Source organism: Macrotis lagotis, chromosome 7, assembly GCF_037893015.1.
Source record: "Macrotis lagotis isolate mMagLag1 chromosome 7, bilby.v1.9.chrom.fasta, whole genome shotgun sequence".
Taxonomy (NCBI): Eukaryota; Metazoa; Chordata; class Mammalia; order Peramelemorphia; family Peramelidae; genus Macrotis; species Macrotis lagotis.
The window spans coordinates 215,326,550-215,348,603 of record NC_133664.1 but is presented as its reverse complement, the minus strand read 5'-3'; the positions used below and the strand labels follow the sequence as shown (position 1 = coordinate 215,348,603).

At 34.6% G+C, this 22,054-nt stretch overlaps 1 protein-coding gene across 1 annotated transcript in view; it reads right to left on the bottom strand.

Moving 5' to 3' along the window:
• Window positions 1-22,054, bottom strand: part of SLC2A13 (solute carrier family 2 member 13) — a 222,416-nt gene that overhangs the window by 174,215 nt on the left and 26,147 nt on the right. The window contains exon 2 of the mRNA XM_074194836.1: window positions 16,841-17,000. Coding sequence (XP_074050937.1) covers window positions 16,841-17,000 — 160 coding nt within the window. The remainder of the gene's footprint in view (window positions 1-16,840; window positions 17,001-22,054) is intronic.

The following is a 22,054-nucleotide window of genomic DNA, read 5'->3' as shown; positions in this document are numbered from 1 at the left end:
AAACCAACCATGAAGAACTAGTATAAATTCTACCTGAACATAGTGTACATACTTGTGGTATGTACTTATTATCCTTGTTAGTATTTGATTTAAAATTTTTTACATCAATATTCATTAGGAAATTGATCTTCATTTCGCTTCTTTGTTTTTACTTTTCCTAGTTGAGGTATCAGTGTCATATTTGAGTCATAAAATAAATCTGGTAGAACTTCTCCTTTGCCTGTTTTCCCAAGTAATTTACAAAGTACTGGAATTGCTGTTTAAATGTTTGTAATTATAAATACTATAATTTAAATTCTTTTGTGAATTCCTTAGGTAATGATGATTTTTATCTTTGGGAGGTCATTAATGGCTTTTTCAATTTTCTCTTCTAAGATAGGATGAAGTATTCTACTTCTATTCAGTTAATCTAAATATCTAAAAATCTAAATAATATAAATATATAATCTAAATCTAAATATTCATCCTTTTCACTTAGATTCTTAGATTTATTGACATAAAATTGGACAAACTAGCTCCTAACAATTGTTTTAACTTCTTCTTTGGTGACGCATTTGACCTTTTCATTTTTGCTAATGGTAACTCATTTTCTTTCTTTTTAGTCAAATTAGTCAATGACATCTATTTTGTTGTTTTTCTCCCATAAAATCAGATACTAATTTATTTCTTAGTTTAATGTTCTTCTTGCTTTCAATTTTACTAATCTCTCCTTGTATTTTCAAGATTTCTAATTTGATGTTTAGTTGGGGATTTTTAATTTGCTCTTTTTTTCTAGTTTTTTTTTTTAATTGCATGCCCAATTAACTGATCTGCACATTGTCATTTAGAAACCTTGTTTTGGTTTCATCCTACAAATTTTAGTTCCATTTCCTTCATCTTACAATAATTATTTAGAGTTGCTTATAGTCTTTTAGATGTTCTGATAACCATTTTCCCTTCACTTATACTATATTCTCTGATGATTTATCTGTTTAAATTCTAAGTTTTAAACTGAATTTTCTACGTCCTGGCATTTTTGGTGGCTTAATGATTTCCCCTTACATTCTACTTTCTGACATCTTCCACTTTACTAGCAGCCCCCCTAGAACATTTTTTCTGTCAAGGATCATTTGGATATTTATAACATCATTCACCTGCTACATGAGGTCAAACATTTAATTAATTCATTCCTAAAAAGCTCCTTGATTTATTGAATTTCAAGTCCTTCTTATAATTGCCATGGCAGCACCAGAATATGGGCCTCATATACCCACAGGTTGGATGTCCAGCTCCTGCCATAGGAACTCTAGCTTCATAGCTATTTGAGCCTGATACCCTCTATAGAACTCACTTTTCACCAGTCTCAGTCTCTAACTCGAGAAATTTTTGGAGGAACAGGACTGGTGTTGACTCCATGATAATTCTCTTTCTCCTTCAGATCAGGTACCTTTGCTCTAGTTCCCTATGTTCTCTTCTCTGACTAAAAACTGTCACATACCAATGGGGGGAGATGCTCAAAAAAGGAGAGGAATTCACAACTCAAAATTTTAAAAAGTGAATGTTAAAAAATAAATAGCCAAACAAATAAAAGAATGTTGTTTCCTTAAACTTAAATGGTTTAAAGTATATATTTTGTATATAGCATGTAATATAACATTCTAATATATTATAGTACATAGAAGAACTATATACACAATGTGAAGTAATTGACGGTATTGGAGAAGCAGGTGTTGGTAGGAGGGACCTGAGTGTACCTCATTGACCATCCCATCCCTTGTGACTAAATTCTGGAGTGAGTTCAGTTCCCTTTCTAATCAATTATGCATTTAGTCCAATTTTTGTGAGAAAACTTTATTCAGTTGTTGAAATTGTTTAAAAAATGTTTTTGCTGAGCCAAATTATTATTTGCTATTATTTAAATGAGTAATTATTAAATTAGTATCTTAACTTTTCTCCTTTTATTTATTCATTTAAGAGCCAGCCCCTGAAAAAACAATCTCTGATTAATGAGTTTCCTCCAGAGAACATATTCCTTAATCATGGACCACACCTCACCCAACTAGGAAATCTTACTCCTGTTCAGAGTGTAAAAATAATCTAGTTTATATGATTTTTTTCCCATGGAGAAGAGTCTCTGTCTTTATTCTACCCTATTAGAACTTATGGTGACCCAGTTCATGAAGGAGAAACCCAGCCAGAATGGTCTGAAAAGAGTTGAATTCCCTTCTCTAGACTGTAACAGCTAAAGATTTCTAGACTACTTCCTCTTTAAATGTCCACCAATGAGTTTGATTTTCACTTATCGGAGACATTTCCTTAAAAAAAAATTAGAGCATTTATTTTGTCCATGCTTTTGACTTTGGTTTTCTGAGAGAAATCACTGACCATCAACTTATTGGTTGTTAGATAGGTTAGTTAATAAGTTCATTATTAATTACCTAGAAACTGCCTCTTCTCACATTGCACTGTATATTTTATCTGAAAAAAATGTTCTCATACTGATCAATCACTTATTTCCATGTTTTTTATTTATTTTAACAGCTACTTGATACTCCATTTTCTGAATTCAAGATATTACACCTGTTTTTCTTTCCCTCTTCCAATTTGGAAAATCCATAACCTTTCCTACAATTAGAAATCAGATGTTATATAGTTTCTTTTTAATTAACTAATCTTATTTTATTTGCTTTTCACATATAAAAATAATCTGTCCATCCCTGTATTCAGTGTACCATCCTAAGGAGAGGAAGAGTTCTGTTCCTGATTTATTAGGTAATTGCCATGCTTTATTAATCAAAAGGCTTGGAAGCTCATACCTTTGTTTCCTCAGTCACTTCATCTTTTTCAAAAAGTTTTTTAAAGTTTAATGTTATTACATATAAAAATCTTAATTACATGTAAAAATAATTTTAACATTTTATTTTATTTTTGAGTTCCAAATCTTTTCTTCCCTCTCTCTCCTTTCCCTCCTCCCCTCATTAGACCAGCAATTTGACATTGATATGCTTGTCATGCCAAAAACAGGCTGTGAAAGAAAACACATACCCAAAAATCCCACAAAAAAAACTAAAAAAACAAAAAGAAATTCTTAAAAAAATGTATTTCCTATCTGCATTCAAACTCTACCAATTATTTTTCTGGAGATGGAAAGCAACTTTCGTCTTAAGTCTTTTGTAACTGTCTTGGATCATTGCTTCTCAGAAGACCATGAAGGAATTGAGTCCCTATGGGGGTGTCTCCAAAATCCCCCAAAGCTTTGGAAGTACATTAAGTCAAGTCATAGTTTGAGTAAATGGGCAAACAACAGAAGAAAAAGAATCTGACCATAAACAGTAAGATTGGTCACATGGATGATCAAAATACACACTAAGAAAATGACAAAGTCAAAGCTTCTGTATCCAAAGCATCCAAGTAAAATGAGAGATGGCTATAAAAGGGCTCAAAAAAGGATTTTGAATCAAGTAAGAAAGACAGAGAGAGAAAAGAGAGAAGAGAAAGGAGAATGATGCAGGAAAATTGTGAAAACCAAGTCAGCAGCTTTGTGAAGGAGATTCAAAAAAAAACTAAGAAAATACCATCTTAAAAACCAGTTTAGGTCATATGGAAAAAGCAGTCCAGACAGTCAATGAAGAGAAGAATGCTGAATTAAAAAGCAAAATTTGCCAAATGGAAGAAATTAAAAACTCTCTGAAGAAAATAATTATTTAAATGTAGAATGGAGCTAAGGGAAGCTAATGACTTTCTGAGAAATCAAGAAACAATAAAACAGGAAACTTTGGGGACAAAGCCGAGATGGTGGTGTGAAGCTAACATGCTACCAGAGCCTTTCACTACCAAAGATAAATGAAACCTCTACTCTGACATTCACACTACAGATCCCACTGAGAAAAAGAGAAGATTTAAAAATGTTTTCAACTGTACACATGGTGGAGCATCTTCTGTGAAGGTCTGTCTCTTTGGGGGGAAAGGGAAGTAAAGTCCAGGAGTCAGGAGAGTGCAGGAAGCCAGCAGGAGGTTTTTAGCCACAGTACAATCCAGGTCCCAAAAGGTTAATAATAACAGAGGTCCCAGCAGCTAGATAGCAAGCCAGCAGGGAGGATCCAAACCTAAACAAAGTCTGAACCCTCAAAACACTGGGGTAAAAGACAGGACTGGGTTGGGAACAATCCTCTGTTAAGTCAGAACCTGGACAAAAGGAAGGGAATACACTTTTGCGAAGGCAAGGCCTGGACTGCATAGGCAACATCTTGGCCAACAAAAAGCCAGGGATCAGACCCCAGGCCAGAAAAATAAAAACTTGGATCTATGTTCCATATAGCCCAGGAGCAGAACGAAAAAGCAAAGATGAACGAAAAAGCCAAAAGAGCACTCACTATAGAAAACTACTTTCAAAGTCAACAGCAAAATCATGTCTGAAGAAGAAAGTGAAAAACACTCACAGGGAAAGTATCAAAAAAAGGTAAGATAATAGTCTTTAGTCTTTGTTTAAACTCCACAATTCTTTCTATGGATACAGATGGTATTCTCCATCACAGATAGCCCAAAATTGTTCCTGACTGTTGCACTGATGGAGTGAGCAAATCCATTAAGTTTGATTATCACCCCCATGTTGCTGTTAGGGTGTACAATATTCTTCTGGTTCTGCTCATCTCACTTAGCATCAGTTCATGCAAATCCTTCCAGGCTTCCCTGAATACCCACACCTCCTGGTTTCTAAAGAACAATAGTGTGCCGTGACATACATATACCACAGTTTATTAAGCCATTCCCCAATTGATGAATATTCATTCAATTTCCAATTGTTTGCCACCACAAACAGGGCTTTTATGAATATTTTTGTACAAGTGACAATTTTACCCTTTTCATAATCTCTTCAGGGTACAGACCCAATAGTGTTATTGCTGGATCAAAGGGACATAATTCCAAACTGCTCTCCAGAAAGGTTGGAGGAGTTCACAGCTCCACCAACAATGTATTAGTGTCCCAGATTTCCCACATCCCTTCCAACAATGATCATTATCCTATCTGGTCATATTGGCTAGTCTGAGAGGTATCAGGTGGTACCTCAGAGATGCTTTAACTTACATTCCTCAAGTAATGATTTACAGCAATTTTTCATATGCTTATGGATAGCTTTGATTTCCTCATGTGTAAGTTGCCTTTGCACATCCTTTGACCATTTGTCAATTGGGGAATGGCTAAAACAAAACTATTTTAAACAAATGTTGTTTGACTATCAAATTGTATACAGCCCTAAAAGGGAAGATACAACACTTCTAATCCTTTAGAACTTTACTTCTCTAAGGATAATTAGAGGGTAGAATATAAATGAAAAGAAAGAACCTAAAGAATATAGGTATAATTGGGTCTTGTATCTCAATTGAAGAGGTCCAAGATGACATCACTATATTTGAGACAAAAAGCCTTGAAAAAAAAGCAAGAGTGTTAACTTTAACTTAAGTATCTCATTACACTTTGATTCACTTTAATCACAAGGTGCTTAGCACCTTGTCTAATGAGAGCATCATAAACTGTGAGGTCCTGAGTTAGTGTCTCTGTAACTTACAATCATTTGTAGAGTTCTCAGGTAAGACCTTCAGAGCCTCCCAGTACTAAGAGCCCTTTAAGCACTATAAACTGTGAGGACCTGATACAGTGTCTCTGTTACTTCAAATCATTTCTAAAGTCAGCTGAGACCTCCAGAACCTCCCAGTTCTTCAATATTCTCTCAGTTAATTAGATCAGAGTTTGAATTAACCAGTGCTTCACTTAACAAGGAGTGAAGTACCCTGGGTTTGTTGGGGGGGAGGGTAAAGTGGGAGAGACAATAGGCCATTTTTTAGGTTTTTGCAAGGCAAATGGAGTTAAGTGGCTTGCCCAAGGCCACACAGCTAGGTAATTATTAAGTGTCTGAGACCAGATTTGAACCCAGGTACTCCTGACTCCAGGGCCAGTGCTTTATCCACTATGCCACTTACCTGCCCCTAATAGGCCTTTTTTTCACTTAACAAGGTGTTAAATACCCTTTGTGAGGAGGTAAAGTGTAAAAGAAAATAGACCTTGGGGAGGAGCACAAATAGTTCAAGAAATGATTTGGCTTTGGACCATACTTTGGCTTGTGAGGAGGAGTGTGTGTGCTTGCAAGATACTTGAAAAAGGGGTAAGATAAAAAATGATTATAATTATAATTTGAGTCAATGTTGCTTATCAAGCAACAAGTAAACAATCTGTGATGATATCTAGATAACAACAGGAGCTTATTAAGCAATCAAATAATCAAACTTTGAGTGATGATACCTGATTAATAATATTAGAGCAAAAAGTAGCACCAAGGGAAGAGGCCCAAAGATTTATAATTTTAGAAGGAAAGAAGGGAGAATGTGAATGCTGAGTAAATTATATTCAATAGATTTAGCCCAGTGAGGAAATTAAAATTTATTCCCACTTGGGTTTAAAAATCTAAATTAAGCAGCAAGAAAGGGGAAGGGGGACTGGAAAAGGGTAAAACAAAGGAAGAAGGGATTGATAAAAGGGAAGTGAAAATAAACCGAAAGTTAAAATTTTAAATTAATTTTTATTACAGATATTATTTGAGTTTTACAATTTTCCCCCAATATTACTTCCCTCCCCCCACTCCCCCACGGAAAGCAATCTGTCAGTCTTTACTTTGTTTCCATGTTGTACCTTGATCCAAATTGGGTGTGATGACAGAGAAATCATATCCTTAGAGTAGAGACAAGAATTCTAAGAAGTAAAAAGATCAGACAATAAAATATCTGGTTTTTTTTCTAAATTCAAGGGAATAGTCTTTGAACTTTGTTCAAACTCCACAGCTCCTTATCTGGATACAGATGGTACTCTCCTTTGTAGACAGCCCCAAATTGCTCCCGATTGTTGCACTGATGGAAAGAGCAGGTCCTTCAAGGTTGATCATCACTCCCATGTTGCTGTTAGGATATACAGTGTTTTTCTGGTTTTGCTCATGTCACTCAACATCAGTTCATACAAATCCCTCCAGGCTTCCCTGAAATCCCATCCCTCCTGGTTTCTAATAGAACAATAGTATTCCATGAAATACATATACCACAGTTTGCTAAACCATTCTCCAATTGAAGGACATTTACTTGATTTCCAATTCTTTGCCACAACAAACAGGGCTGCTATAAATATTTTTGTACAAGGAATATTTTTTACCCTTTTTCATCATCTCTTCAGAAGTGAAGTATGGGGGTGTGGGGGGGAGGGTAAAGTGGGAGAGACAGTAGGCCTTTTTTTTAGGTTTTTGCAAGGTAAATGGGGTTAAGTGGCTTGCCCAAGGCCACACAGCTAGGTAATTATTAAGTGTCTGAGACTAGATTTGAACCCAAGTACTCCTGACTCCAGGGCCTGGGCTTTATTGACTAAGTCACCTACCTGCCCCTAATAGGCCTTTTTTTTCACTTAACAGGGTGTTAAATACCCTTTGTGAGGAGACCCATTAGTGGTATTGCTGGGTCAAAGGGTATGCACATTTTTGTTGCCCTTTGGGCATACTTCCAAATAGCTCTCCAGAAGGGTTGGATGAGTTCACAGCTCCACCAGCAGTGTAATAGTGTCCCACATTTCCCACAATCCTTCCAACAATGATCATTATCCTTTCTGGTCATATACCAGTCTGAGAGGTGTGAGGTGGTACCTCAGAGAAGCTTTGATTTGCATTTCTCTAATAATTAATGATTTAGAGCATTTTTTTCATATGGCTATGGATTGCTTTGATCTCATCTGTAAATTGCCTTTGATCATCCTTTGATCATTTGTCAATTGGGGAATGGCTTTTTGTTTTAAAAATATGACTCAGTTCTCTGTATATTTTAGAAATGAGTCCTTTGTCAGAATCATTAGTTGTAAAGATTATTTCCCAATTTACTACATTTCTTTTGATCTTGGTTCCAGTGGTTTTATCTGTGCAAAAGCTTGTTAATTTAATGTAATAGAAATCATCTAATTGGTTTTTGGTGATGTTCTCCAACCCTTCCTTAGTCATAAACTGCTCCCCTTTCCATAGATCTGACAGGTAAACTACTCCTTGATCTTCTAATTTGCTTATAGTATTGTTTTTTATGTCTAAGTCCTGTAACCATTTGGATCTTATCTTGGTAAAGGGTGTGAGGTGTTGGTCTAATCTAAGTTTCTTCCATACTAACTTTGAAATATCCCAGCAGTTTTTATCAAAGAGGGAGTTTTTATCCCAATGGCTGGACTCTTTGGATTTATGGAACAGTAGATTACTATAATCATCTCCTGCTTTTACACCTAGTCTATTCCACTGGTCCACCACTCTATTTCTTAGCCAATACCAAACAGTTTTGATGACTGATGCTTTATAATATAATTTTAGATCAGGTAGGGCTAAGCCACCATCTTTTGCACTTTTTTTCATTAAGCTCCTGGCAATTCTTGACTTTTTATTTCTCCATATGAATTTACTTACAATTTTTTCTAACTCATTAAAGTAATTTCTTGAAAGTTAAACTTTTTAAACAAAAAGTCAAAGGGGGAAGGTAGTAAAATTTTGGTGAGGAGGAATAAGAGAAAAGGAAAGATATAAATAAAAGTGGAGAAAGATAGCATGGAAGAAAATACAGAATTAATAATCTTTACTGTAAATGTAAATGTAATGAACTGTCCCATAAAACAGAAGCAGATAGCAGGATGGATTAAAAAACAGAATCCTACAATATGTTATTTACAAGAAATTAATCTGAAGCATTGTAAAGGTAAAAGATTGGAGCAAAATATATTATGCCTCAGCAGAAGTAAAAAAATCTGTGGTAACGATCCTAATCTCAGACAAAGTAAAAGCAAAAATCAATCTCATTAAAAGAGATAAGGAAGGAAACTACATCTTCTTAAAAGGCACCAGTGGAAATAAAGCTACATCATTATTAAACATGTATGCACCTAGTGGTATAGCATCCAGATTTCTAGAGAACAACCTGAATTAATTACAAGGCATAATAGATAGCAAAATTTTAATAATGGAAGACCTCAATCTCCTTCTTTCAGAATTAACTAAGTCCAACAACAAAATAAACAAGAAGGAAATTAAGAAGGTGAATGGAATTTTAGAAAACTTAGATATGATAGACCCCTGGAGAAAATTTAATAGGGATAGAAAAGAATATACCTTTTTTTCTCAGCAGTACATGGCACCTTCACCAAAATTGAACATGTACTAGGGCACAAAAACCTTAAAATAATATACACTTCTCAGACCATGACACAATAAAAATTACATGTAATAAAGGGTAATGAATAATGTAATAAAATAAATCACTATAGATTAGAGAAATGCAAATTACAACAACGAGGTATCAGCCCAGATGAGAAAAAGGGAAGATGATCAGTGTTTGAGAGGTTATGGCAGGTTTGGGACACTGATGCATTGCTGGTGGAGTTGTGAATGGATCTAACTTTTCTGGAGAGCAATACTGAACTATGCTCAAAGAGCCATAAAACTGTTCGTACCCTTTGATCCAGAAATTCCAATTCTAGCTTTTTCTATAGTAGCAAAGAAGTGGAAATTGAGGGGATTCCCATCAATTGGGGAATGGCTAAATAAGTTATGATACATGAATTCTATGGAATACTATTGGTCTAAAAGAATCCATAAATGGTCAGACTCTAGAGAAGCAAGGGATGACTTATGGAATCTGATGCTGAGTAAAAGGAGTAGAGCCAAAAGAACAATGTACACATCAACAACATTATGAGATGAACAACCTTGACAGAAGCAACTCTTCTTGACAATTACAAAGAGCTAGGACTAGAGTATTTGACTGGTTATGGACTATATTATCCTCAACCAGAGGAACAAAAACAAAAGAAAACATACACACACACACACACACACACACACACACACACACACACACTCAGAAAAACAACCCCTCCAAATCTGATGAACACTTCATAAAAATTATCTCTTACATTTCTCTTTCCATTAATCCTAATTCCTCATGACAAAAATTATTAATTTGTAAATACGTTTGACTATTGCCTGCTGAGGGGAAGGGGTTGGGAAGGGAAGGTGAAGGGAGATTTTGGAACTTGGAAATATGCATGTACAAATGGATGGAAATTAATGAATTAATTAGTTTTTAAAAAATAAACAATAGGACAAAATCGAAAGAATGAAAAACTAGAAGAAAATCTGAAATCTCTTATTGTAAAAACAATTGGCCTGGAAAACAGATCCAGAAGACAGAATCTGAAAATTATTGGGCTACCTGAAAGTCATGACCAGAAAAATAGCCTAGACTTTATTTTTCAAGAAACTCTTCGGGAAAATTGCTCTCGTGATATCCTAGAAGCAGAGGGTAAAATAGAAATTGAGAGAATTCACTGATCACTCCTGAAAGAGATACCAAAATAAAAACTGCCAGGAATATACTAGTCAAATTTGAGAACTCCCAAATCAAGGAGAAAATATTAAAAGCAGTCAGAAAGAAATAATGTAAATATCATGAAGCTACAGTCAGGATTGCACAGAATTTAGCAGCATCTACATTAAGAACTCATAGGGATTGGAATATGATATTCCAGAAGGCAAAACAACTTGGGTTGCATCCATAATCAAGTACCCAGCAAAACTGAACATATTCTTTCAGGAGAAAAGACTAACATTTGATGAAATAAATGATTTTCAAACTTTCCTAGCTAAAAGGCCAGAGCCGAAGAGAAAATTTGATTTTCAAATAGGTGACTCAAGAGATACATGAAAAGGTAAAAGGAGAAAAGTAAAAGACCTGCTATTCAATAAGATTAAGTTGTTTACATCCCTACTTGGGAGGAAGATTCTCAAAACTCTTGAAAATTATAACTGTATTAAAGGAAATATACTTAGGTTGAAGGTGTGGACATTCATAGTATTTCTATGAATTCCTTGTAATGATTAAAAATTATTTCATAAAAAAGGTGTGGTATTGTAAAGAGACAGGAGGAAGTGGGAGGCTGAGTGAACTCAAGTGCATTACATGAAGTGGTGCAAAGAAACTATTGCAATAGAGGGAAAGAAGGGAGGAAGTGAGAACCGCCTGAATCTCACTTGCATCAGATTTGGCTCAAAGAGGGATTAACACACACACACACACACACACACACACACACAAACACACACACAGTTGAGTTTAGAAATTTAACTTATCAGGGCGGCTAGGTGGTTCAGTGGATAGAGCACCAGCCCTGGAGTCAGGAGTACCTGAGTTCAAATCTGGCCTCAGACACTTAATAATTACCTAGCTGTGTGGCCTTGGGCAAGCCATTTAACCCTTGCAAAAAAAAGACATTTAACTTATCAAATATTAGGAGGGGGAGGAAGGAGGGACATATAGAAGGGAGGGAAGGAAGAAGTAGAAAAGGGAAGGGGGAAGATAGAAGAGGGAAACACATTGAGGGAGGTAATATTCAGAAACAAAAGACTAAAGGGGAGGTATAAGATGAAAGGAGGAAAAAATACAAGAAGAGCATGGTAGCATGGTGGGTAATACAGAACTGGTATTTCTAACTGTAAATGTGAATGGGATGAACTCTCCCATAAAACAGAAGTGGATAGCAGAGTGAATTAAAAACCAGAATCCTACAATAAGCTGCTTACAAGAAACATATTTGAAACAGATACACTGAGTGAAAGCTATATATAGTCATGCGAAAAATTGCTCTAAATCATTATTTTTAGAGAAATGCAAATTAAAGCAACTTTGAGGTAACTAACACCTCACATCTCTCAGACTGGCCAATATGACTAAAAAGGAAAATGATCAATGGTAGAGGGGATGTGGGAAAAGTGAGATACTAATACATTGTTGATGGAGTTGTCAACCAATCCAACTTTTCTGGAGAGCAATTTGGAATTATTCCCAAAGGGCAATAAAAATGAGTATATCCTTTGATCCAGCAATACCATTACTGGGTCTGTATCTTGAAGAGATAATAAGAAGGGTAAAAACTCCACATGTACAAAAATATTTATAGCTGCTCTTTTTGTAGTGGCAAAGAACTGGAAACTGAGGGGATGCCCATCAACTGGGGAATGGTTGAACAAATTGAGGTATATGAAGGAACACTATTGTTCTGTAAGAAATTGTGAGGGATGGGATTTCATAAAAGCCTTAAAATACCAGCATTAATTGACATTGAATGAAATGAGCAGAACCAGAAGAACATTATACACAGTAACAACAACATGAGGCGATTAGCAACCACAAAGGGCTTGTTCATTTCAGCAGTACAATAATCAAAAACAATTTTAAAAGACATGTGATGGAAAATACCTCCCATATCTAGAGAATGAACTGTGGAGTTTAAATGAAGACCAAAGATTATCTTCAATTTTTAAAAGCAGTCATGTATTATGTCATTTTTTTCTCTTTATTGTTTTCCTTCCATTTTAATCTGATTCTTCTCTCACAACATGATCAATCTGGATCTATGTTTAACATGGTTAGAAATGTAGAGGCTATATCAGATTGTTTTCTGTCAGGGGAGGAGGAGGGGAGGGGAGGAAGAGAGAAAAAGTAAAACTCAAAAACTTGCAAAAAAGACTGGTGAAAACAACTGTTGCATGTGGTTGAACTAAATAAAATATTAAAAAATCATTTTTGAGCTCGTGGTCTAGGAATAATTCATATTTTTCTTTGAGACTTTGGATGTAGACTTTATGACTTTGTTTTCTTCTGAGTTTGTGTTTTGATCTTTCCTGTTGCCATAGTAACTTTCTATGCTGAGTATCTTTTCTTTGCTCATTTTCCAGCTATATTGACTTTGAACTCAAGGTTAAAATGGGGTTCTGCTTCCAGAGTGAAGGGGACACCATCCCAAGCTTCAGCATTTTCTGCAGTTTTTTTTTTCAGGATAGTCCTAGGGGACCTGAAAATTTTGGGCTCTTCCAAGGTGATATGATCTAAGAAGAGGTGTATAACTGTTCTCTTGGCCTGTGATCTGGGTTGCCCAATCACAAGCAATTTTTTCCCAAGGTTTCTGCTCCCCAGTAGCCATAAGCTCTGGTGTGCAATTACTCCTCCCAGCCTCTGGAGTCAGACCCAGGACTGTGACCCAGATCCAATTATAGGCATTGTAATAGTACTGTCCATGATGTATGCTCTTTCTGATTGGTTGTTTAACCCCCTTACTATCTATAGAATGGGAGATCCAGAAAATACCACTGTTGTCATTTCTTCAGTAAGGCTTTTTCTCTTAGTTTGCTGGCATTCAGCCTGGACTGGCACGAACTATGTTGGACTGCTCTCCTTTCTCACTCTGGTGTAGCAGACCTTTCCTGCTGACCCTCCAAGTTGTCATGGCCTGGAAAATTGTTTCTTTCTGTTCTTTTGTGGGTTCTGGTGCTCTACAATTTGTTTTGAAGTATTATTTTAAAATATTTGGAGGAGAGCTCAGGTGAATATCTGCCTTTTCTGCACTATCTTTGTTCTGTCCATTCCCAGTCATTTCATTTTTCATCTACCCAAAATAATCACAATCATGTAAAGAAAAAAAGAGAACTATGATCAATTTTAAACTATGCTTAATTAAGTGATCACACATTTCTGAAGAATAAAAACAAATATTTTCAAGTCAAAATTACAAAATGAAAGTCAGAGAACCTGGGCTCTCCTACATACCAAAAGACCAATGATGAAGATAAAAATTAGGCAACAAGAAGTTCTTCCATTTTGTCCAAGACTTCAAAAAGATAAAGATGAGAAATCTGAGGTCTCTGAGTGGGGGCACCTCAAGAAAGTCTAAATCCAGACTGAAAAATCAAAGGGACTGAGGTCTTATTTTGGGCAGTTCTGAATCTAGCTCCATCTCATAGGTTCTGAAATCAGTACTCTAAGTGTAGAAATACTAAGGGAGTCAGAGTGAACTCTTGATAATCAGTCATGGAGTCAGTAAGATGTCAGTCACTCCCCAATGAAGCATGAAGAGAAGATGGAGTAAGCTTCTAAAAGGCCCAGAATCCTATTTAGTCTTGAGCATCTTTTGGCTTACTTATATGATTTCTGCCTACCAAGGTTTAGGCCCTCTATAGAAGTTCAGAGGTTTTGAGTAATAATGTTTGTCCTTCATTTTCTCAAAGAACACCATGACATCAGGGAGGTGATACCATGACAAGCACATGAATTGGATTTGAGTGAGGGGGACTGTGCTAAGCCATCAGCCTTACTTTCTCCTCCAGGGCTATCCAGGGTCAGTGAGGAGATAAAACTGGAGATGGCTCTGTATGAGAAGCAATTAAGTGACTTGCCCAAAGTCACACAGTAAATGTCTGAGGCTGAATTTGAACTCCTGTCCTCCTGACTCCAAGATGAGTGCTCTATTGAGTATTTGACTTTCAAAGTATTGAGTCTTCAGTGTCAACTTTAACACTGAAGGTACTGACTGCAGAGGCCTTGGGCCCTTGCGGTCATGGTTGGAACACTATAGGAACACACATGATCATCACTTTCAACTGCCATTCCCACAGGCTTTGAAGGTTTCCATCCTGAAGTTTTCTTTTAACTCAGCCCTCCACACTTATTTTTTCCAGATATAAAGACTTACAAACCACATATATCCCACCTCCAGACATGTTAACAATAATTTTGCTTTCTGTGATCATTTTTCCTATTACTTCTGAGCTCCTAGCTCTGTGATCCTAGTTAGAAGATATTAAAGTAATTTCTCAAGAGATCTCTTGATCATTTTTCAATCTATTGCAAATGTCAAGGTTTTTCAGGAGTTAAGTTCAGAGGAGCTAGACAGCCTACTTTTTGTTGAGGTTTTCTGCCATCTTGGCAGAAAATATCTTCATCTGATTCTTTGACCCTTAGGAATAGTTGCATCTCACTATGATGTTAACCCAAATAGTGGTACAAAAAAAACTCACCTCATATTAGAAATTTTAGCTATACAACACTATTCTTATTCTTAATATCATTATGACAGTAATATAAAAGCACATGATAGTAACATAAAAGACAGAAACAGAAAAAGAAGATATGGCTCTAACATTTATTTATATATCTGAGATTCAGTTTTATCATCTATAAAAGAGGGATACTTACATTACTTACCATTCAGAGATGTTTTGAGAAAAGTGTTTTGTGAATCTTAAATTAAGATATAAATGTGAATTATGATTATTCTGAAGAAGCAAGGATAATTATTGCCTTGCAATTAGGGAAAGCACTCTGGTGCAGGAAGTTTATCATATTTTTAGTTACCTTTGTTGCTGTTCAGTGATTTCAATTGTGTCTGACTCATTTGTGGTTTTCTTGACAAAGATACTGGAGAAGTTTACCATTTCCTTCTCCATCTCATTTTACAGGTGAGGAAAGTAAGTCCAGGATCACCCAATTATTAAGTGTCAGAGGCTAGATTTGAACTCAGATCTTCCTGACTCCAGGTCTTGCACTCTATCAACGAAGTTTAAATTTTAAAGATTTAACACCCTTATTTCTATAAAGAGCATCACCAAATCTTCCAGTCACTGAGATTCAAAATCCTAATGTCAACCGCAACAGAGAAGTCTCCTTCATCCACATAGCTAACCAAATTATCAAAGCTTCTCAGAATTATCCTATAACATCCCTTGTATATACACCTTTCTCTTATTCTCTCACCATTCCCCTGGGGGACCACTATCATAGAGGCTCTCATCGCTCTCATCACTCCTTGCTCATATACATATAATATATATATATATATATATATATATATATGTTATATATGTAGGCATAGGTACACAAATATTTGTGTATTTAAATATACACATATAATATATCTCTATGCACTCCATATATGAACACATACATACATATATGTATGTACATATGCATACATGTTTGTATGTGTATGTGTGTGTGTACTGTTCCCCATTAAAATATAAGATTGTTGAGATCTGGGATTCATTTGCTCTTTTTTGTTTGTGTATTAGAGCCTAGTATAGCCTAGCAAATGTCTGGTACTTAATATATTCTTACTAATTGACTGATAGCGATGTAAGGGTATAATTGCCATGAATTAAACCACAAAGTCTTGGACATGTACAGCCAAACACAATTCCATATCTTTGAATTTTAATGAATTCATATACATATACATATACATATACATATACATATACATATATATATATATATAAAGTGTGTGTGTATATCTACTTTTATAAAATTCATTTGAATTGAAAAATTCACTTGAATAAAAAGCTTCACATCATTTTTTGGCTCATCCAACTTCAGCTGAGCCAACAAATGTACAAATTTTATGCTAGCTGCAAATGTAAAATTTTACATTTTTCTTTGCAGTATTATACATTTTATTTGAAATCCAATTCCTTAGGTTAAAATTTACCTGACTAAATCAAAAGAGTAATAAAGATTAATTTACTAATAATTCATCAAAAGCATTTTAATATTGTTGAAGGTCAAGTATTACCACACTTATTTTATATAAATAATTTTCTGAAGATTATTTTATATAAATAATTTACTGAACCCATCATTGAAATGCTGTAAAAAAGAAAGAAACCATACCATTCATTCTGTATCATGTTAGACTATTTAAATTTTTTTAAAATTAAATAGACTAAAATATTAGACTAATATAAATTAATAGACTAAATAATCAAATATTAGCATTTGTCAATTTTCAGGTTATTTTTGTTGTTGAAAAGTACATAAACCATGTAGTCAGGTACTGTCACATAAATTGAGAAGTGACTAATTATAAGCAACCTTAAGTTCCTTGTAACTTTTTAAATCATCGCAGCTTCTTCTTCTAGATATTTTTAAACTTGATACTTTACATATTTAAATGTTAAATATAAGAATAGTGTACATACCTCCATCCATCCTTTGGAAGATAGCTGAAGGCTCCATCAACAACACTTGCAAAGAACTGCCCTCCTGTGATGAATAGTGTGTTAATAGTAACCAATCTGCCTCTTAAATTGGGTGGAGAAACCTCTGCGATATACACTGGTACTGTCATGGAAGCAATACCTACAAAGAAAGTGATGAAAAATGAACGTGACATTCATATTATATTACCTTTTATCATAAATGTCAAAATTAGATTATTAATATACTTAAGTAAAAACAATTTATACACATCAGTTCTTAACCTGAGGCTTTCATTTACATTTGTGTGTATATAATACACTGATTTTATACATCTTAAAGACTTCATCTGTTATTTAGTGGAAATCTTTTAAAATAACAATTTAGGGCTACATAAAAAGAGGGCGGGGGGAAATATTGCTCTTGGCCCTGCAAATTGATAGAAGAATCCATGCAACATACAAAATTATTAATCAAATTTATCATGTTTAATTTATAAGCAGAAAACTGAAAAGAAAATGCCTCATCAAAATCTACAATTCATATGTATATATATCTATTTTTTACTTTTACAAGTCTAAAAATATGAAAATATACTGAGAATATAATAATTTAATAAATCAATGCAACAACACAATCCTAGTGGTGAAGATTTAAGATTAGTTCCTGTTTTAAAAGAATTGTTATTGCTTATATGCAGATAAAATATTTATAAACCAATAGTGTCAGGAAATATCAAATTGCATTTCTCTAAATTTCTACTAAATATTAGGAACTCTGTAATACTGTATAATTTATCATTATAAAAATGAAAGCAGTCTTGTGATTTTATGTTTTTTCCAAAAAAATATCATTATGGAGTGACAAAGGGTAAAAAAAAAAATCCATTGGTTTCGACTGCCAAATAATTGCTCCCATAGCTGTAAGTTGTCATATTCATGCAGAGAAACCTTGGATAGAGAGAGAAATATTGTAATCTTTATTTTTTATATCAGAGACAAATATTGTAATCTAGACAAATATTGTAATTTTCTTTTTTGTATTGTTATAATACTTTCCATTTTCCATGGATCTTATATTTATAAGACGAAAATTTTCACTAGCGAGGAATGTAACTAATAAGACCTCATCCCCAATTAACAAGTCTTGTACTGGTAAAACACTATATCAAAACAGGTAATCTTTAAAGTAGTTCATCTTTCAATGGTATATACTCCTATATCTCTCTGCAGATTTCTAGGTCATACAATTTGTTATCTAGTCTAAAGTCATCTGTGTTGGTATCTTAAAATTCAAACTGACCCATCCTAGGTAGGGATGTTGAATCTTCATAACTTTTTGTGTTTTTTTTTCACTGATCAATGATCCCCTACAATACCAGTCTCCTAGTTCAATGTTAGTACTTCTAGAATTTTATTTAGTAATTACATAAAAATATGTTAATGTATTCAGAATTCGATCACTGATGATTGATTTGTTCTACCCTATCTGAAATTACAAAAATAACAATAACAAATTATAGTTCCAATTATCCTGAAGATGGACTTTTTGCAACAGGAACCATCCAGAATCTGTCTTAATTTAGAAAGTTACTAAAAAAAAATTTCTGAGCTAAAACCCATATACCCATCCATGCATTTTATAAGAAATTAAAACCTCTTCAAAGCCTTCATCCAAACAAGTGTGCATAAAACAAGGCACCACATTAGAATCTACAAGCTATACAATATTGGAAAGTAACTGTTCGAGCAGATAAGGATTGAAAGAAACCTAAATATATACAGAATCATAAAATATAGCGTTGCAAGGTTGCTGTATACTCCTTACTTGTATATTAGACTGGTACTTTAAGGAAACAGGAAAGACATTTGACATCCTTGCTTTCTGATGTATAATAAGACCAACCAGTAGGAAGGAATGCATGCTCTGTAGTTCTGATGACTATAGAAATGGAAGAAGAAGCCATTTTATCAAAATTATTTGCTTTTTTTTTAATCATTGGAATTACTCCTTTTCTCTCTCTGTATTTTAGGATCATAACTGTAAAGAATGTAGGGAGCAGTTATTTATTCATTTCTTCTGAAGGGGTAAACAAATCATCATAATTAGAGGTCAACTTCATTATTGCTTATTTTTCACTATATTCATATTTTATTTTTATGAGTAGTTAGGTAGTCCTGGGCAGCTAGGTAGATAGCACAGTGGATAGAGTGCCAATGGCTTGAGCAGGAACATCTGAGTTCAAATCTAACCTCAGAAACTTACTAGCTATGTGACTATGTGTCACCTGTTCCTGAGAAATAATAGGGCATGATCTCTACTCCCTCAAAGAAGCTAAATAGTATTACCAAAGATTGCAAAACTTTGGGAGAGAAACTAAAGAACATAGGAACATATTTTTTAAAAAATATTAACCCCACCTCCATCCTTGCACTTCTTGCTCCTTCTTTAAGGAATATTAAGGAAGGGGACTGAGGGGACTTAGCTATCTGTAAGCATCAAAAAGAACCCAGATCTCCCACAAATCCCAAAGTGAAGAAATTAAATTGATTCTCTATTATATTATAATTGATTCTATCTTGTTTATTTAACCTATCCTATTCTGTATTACTTTCCCATTTTGTAAGATTGCTCAAGTTACATTCATTTATTTCTTTGCTTTAAAGCTAAGCTTAAAAAATTAGTTCTCCTGCTAATCACTGCTGTAATCTTGCCCCAAGGAAATTTGTTATCCTTGAGGGATATCAGGGAATCTTGTCCCTATTTCTAACTTTGCAGGAAGACTCAAACAATGAACATTTCTCAATCACAGGAATTCTCTCCTAGAAGTCAGAGAAACTGCTATCCCTGATTCACTATATGAAGGCTAATAAGTGCTATCTTATAGTCTTTGGTCATTGATAGAGACACTGACTCAATTTATTGATTACTGATAACATAAATAATAAATTAATCATGCTCAGACCATTGTCTCTGTTTACTTTAGTTTTCAAATATAAACTTTAGAACTTTAAAATGAGAGGGGCAGCTAGGTGGCCCAATGAATAGAGCACCAGTCAGGAGTCAAGAGGAACTGAGTTCAAATTTGGCCTCAGACACTTAATAATTGCCTAACTGTGTGACCTTGGGCAAGGAACTTAGCCCCATTGCCTTGCAAAAAAACTAAAAAAATTTCCCCAACAAAACAAAACTTCAAAATGAATTGATCTGAAAAGAAATAAGGAGAATCAACTACAGACACCTCTACCCAGTCCATAGCAACAAAAAATGATAGGACACCATGGAAACTTTTAAACAGACAATTGAGAGTAGATAGAATGATAAATGTTAAGCAGGCCCACAGAAACTGAAAAGGAATTTCAAAAGAAAGACAAGACTAGAGAAAGACCCAGGAAGAATCTAGAATTGTAGTGAGATGGGGGGGGGGGGCGGGGAAGGGGGCATAAAGAGAAAAAGGCCTCAACAGCAGGTCTTCCAGACTACTGACATTGAGAAGAAGAGTTTCAGAGGTGTATCCAAGAAACACTGGCATAACTAGCATCCAGACAGCCTGGACCTGAAACCATAATAGGAGATATGATTAAATAATTCTTTGAGGTGACACCATAGTCTGGACCAATTAGGTCTAATCAAAAGAAACAAGCAAAGTTAGAATAAAAAGCAGAGAGGCAGTTAGGTCGCACAGTGGATAGAGTACTGGCCCTGAAGTCAGGAGGATCTGAGTTCAAATCTGTCCTCAGACACGTAATAATTGCCTAGCTATGTGACCTTGGGCAAGTCACTTAGCACCATTACCTTAAATAAAAATAAAATTTTTTTAAACAAAAAATAAAAAGCAGAACTCCCACCACAAGCCATATTTTGCTGCTATATACAAACTAAAACAACAACAGCAACATGCAATGAAGAAATTCTCTTGAATGATTAAGTCCAAGTTGCAAAGAATGCAACACATCCACCATAAGTCCAAGTAGAACTTCAGAGAGAAAAATGTTTTGGCTATAAGGATTGCGTGGGATAAAAATCCACTTAAAAAAATATAAAGACTCCTCTGAACAAAAAAGAAAGTTTATTTTGACTTTTCTCAAGAAAAGTGCACACTCCAAGTCTCACAAAGGTAGTGAAGATCAAGGATCTGCCCTGAATTGACAGTCAAGCAAGGTTATATGACCTAATGTGATCCCTTCCGCCTCCCTATCTGTCAACTCATTGGTTAGTCTTCAGAGTTACATTCTACTTGTGAAAATCTACCAGAGCAACAAAGAAAAGAATGAAAGGTTTTCATAAAATATTACCTCACCATCCAGATGGTGAGAATAACCTTCAGGATTATAACTATCTTATTGAAGTAAAAGTCTAATTATCATCAAACAAGAGGAGTCTTATGAGTTTCATTGGAATGCAAGGTTTTTCTCATGGGAACAGTCTACTCTTCTCCCAGTTAAGATAGTTTTATAATCAAAGAGGTGACTAACTAAAAATGCAGGGTCTCTCTGGAAATAGTCCATTATTTTCCCCCTCATCAGAATTGGGAGGGTGCCTGGCTTGGAATGCAGGTTCTTTCTCCCTCTAAGATAAATAGTCTGTCTTTGTTTTAATGATTTTAACCCTGAGAGGATTTCACTAGGAATATTAGCTCTTTAGAGGGAATATCCTACTCAGGATTATAAGAGTAACTTGAAGAAAAGAAACAATAGGTACAAAATGAAATGACTAGGGAATAAAGACAAGAAGAACTAAATTGAAACTTTAGAAAAGATAATAAGAAAATTTGCCCAAGAATTAAATTTCCTAAAAACTGAAATGGGTCATTCAGAAAATGACTCAAGGAGGTAAAAAGAAATGGTTTTACTCAAAACATTTAAAAACAGAATAAAATATAAGTAATATAATATTAAAAGCTAATTACTCTGAAAAACAATAAACAAAATATAACCTAAGAATTAACAAATTATCTGATTATCTGAGAATCAAGATTTTAACAAAAAAATGCACACTATATTAAAAAAAAATCTTAAATGAAAATTGCCTAGATATCTTGGAACTGTAGCTAAATAAAAACAAAAAGAACAAATTGGTCCTTCCCAGGAATATCACAACTCAGAGAATTCAGGTCAAAGCAAAAATACTTAAAGAAGCTAGAGAGAAAGCATTCAAGTATGAAGGAGATACAGATCAGATAATACAACCTTGAACAATTGTCATTATATTTTATC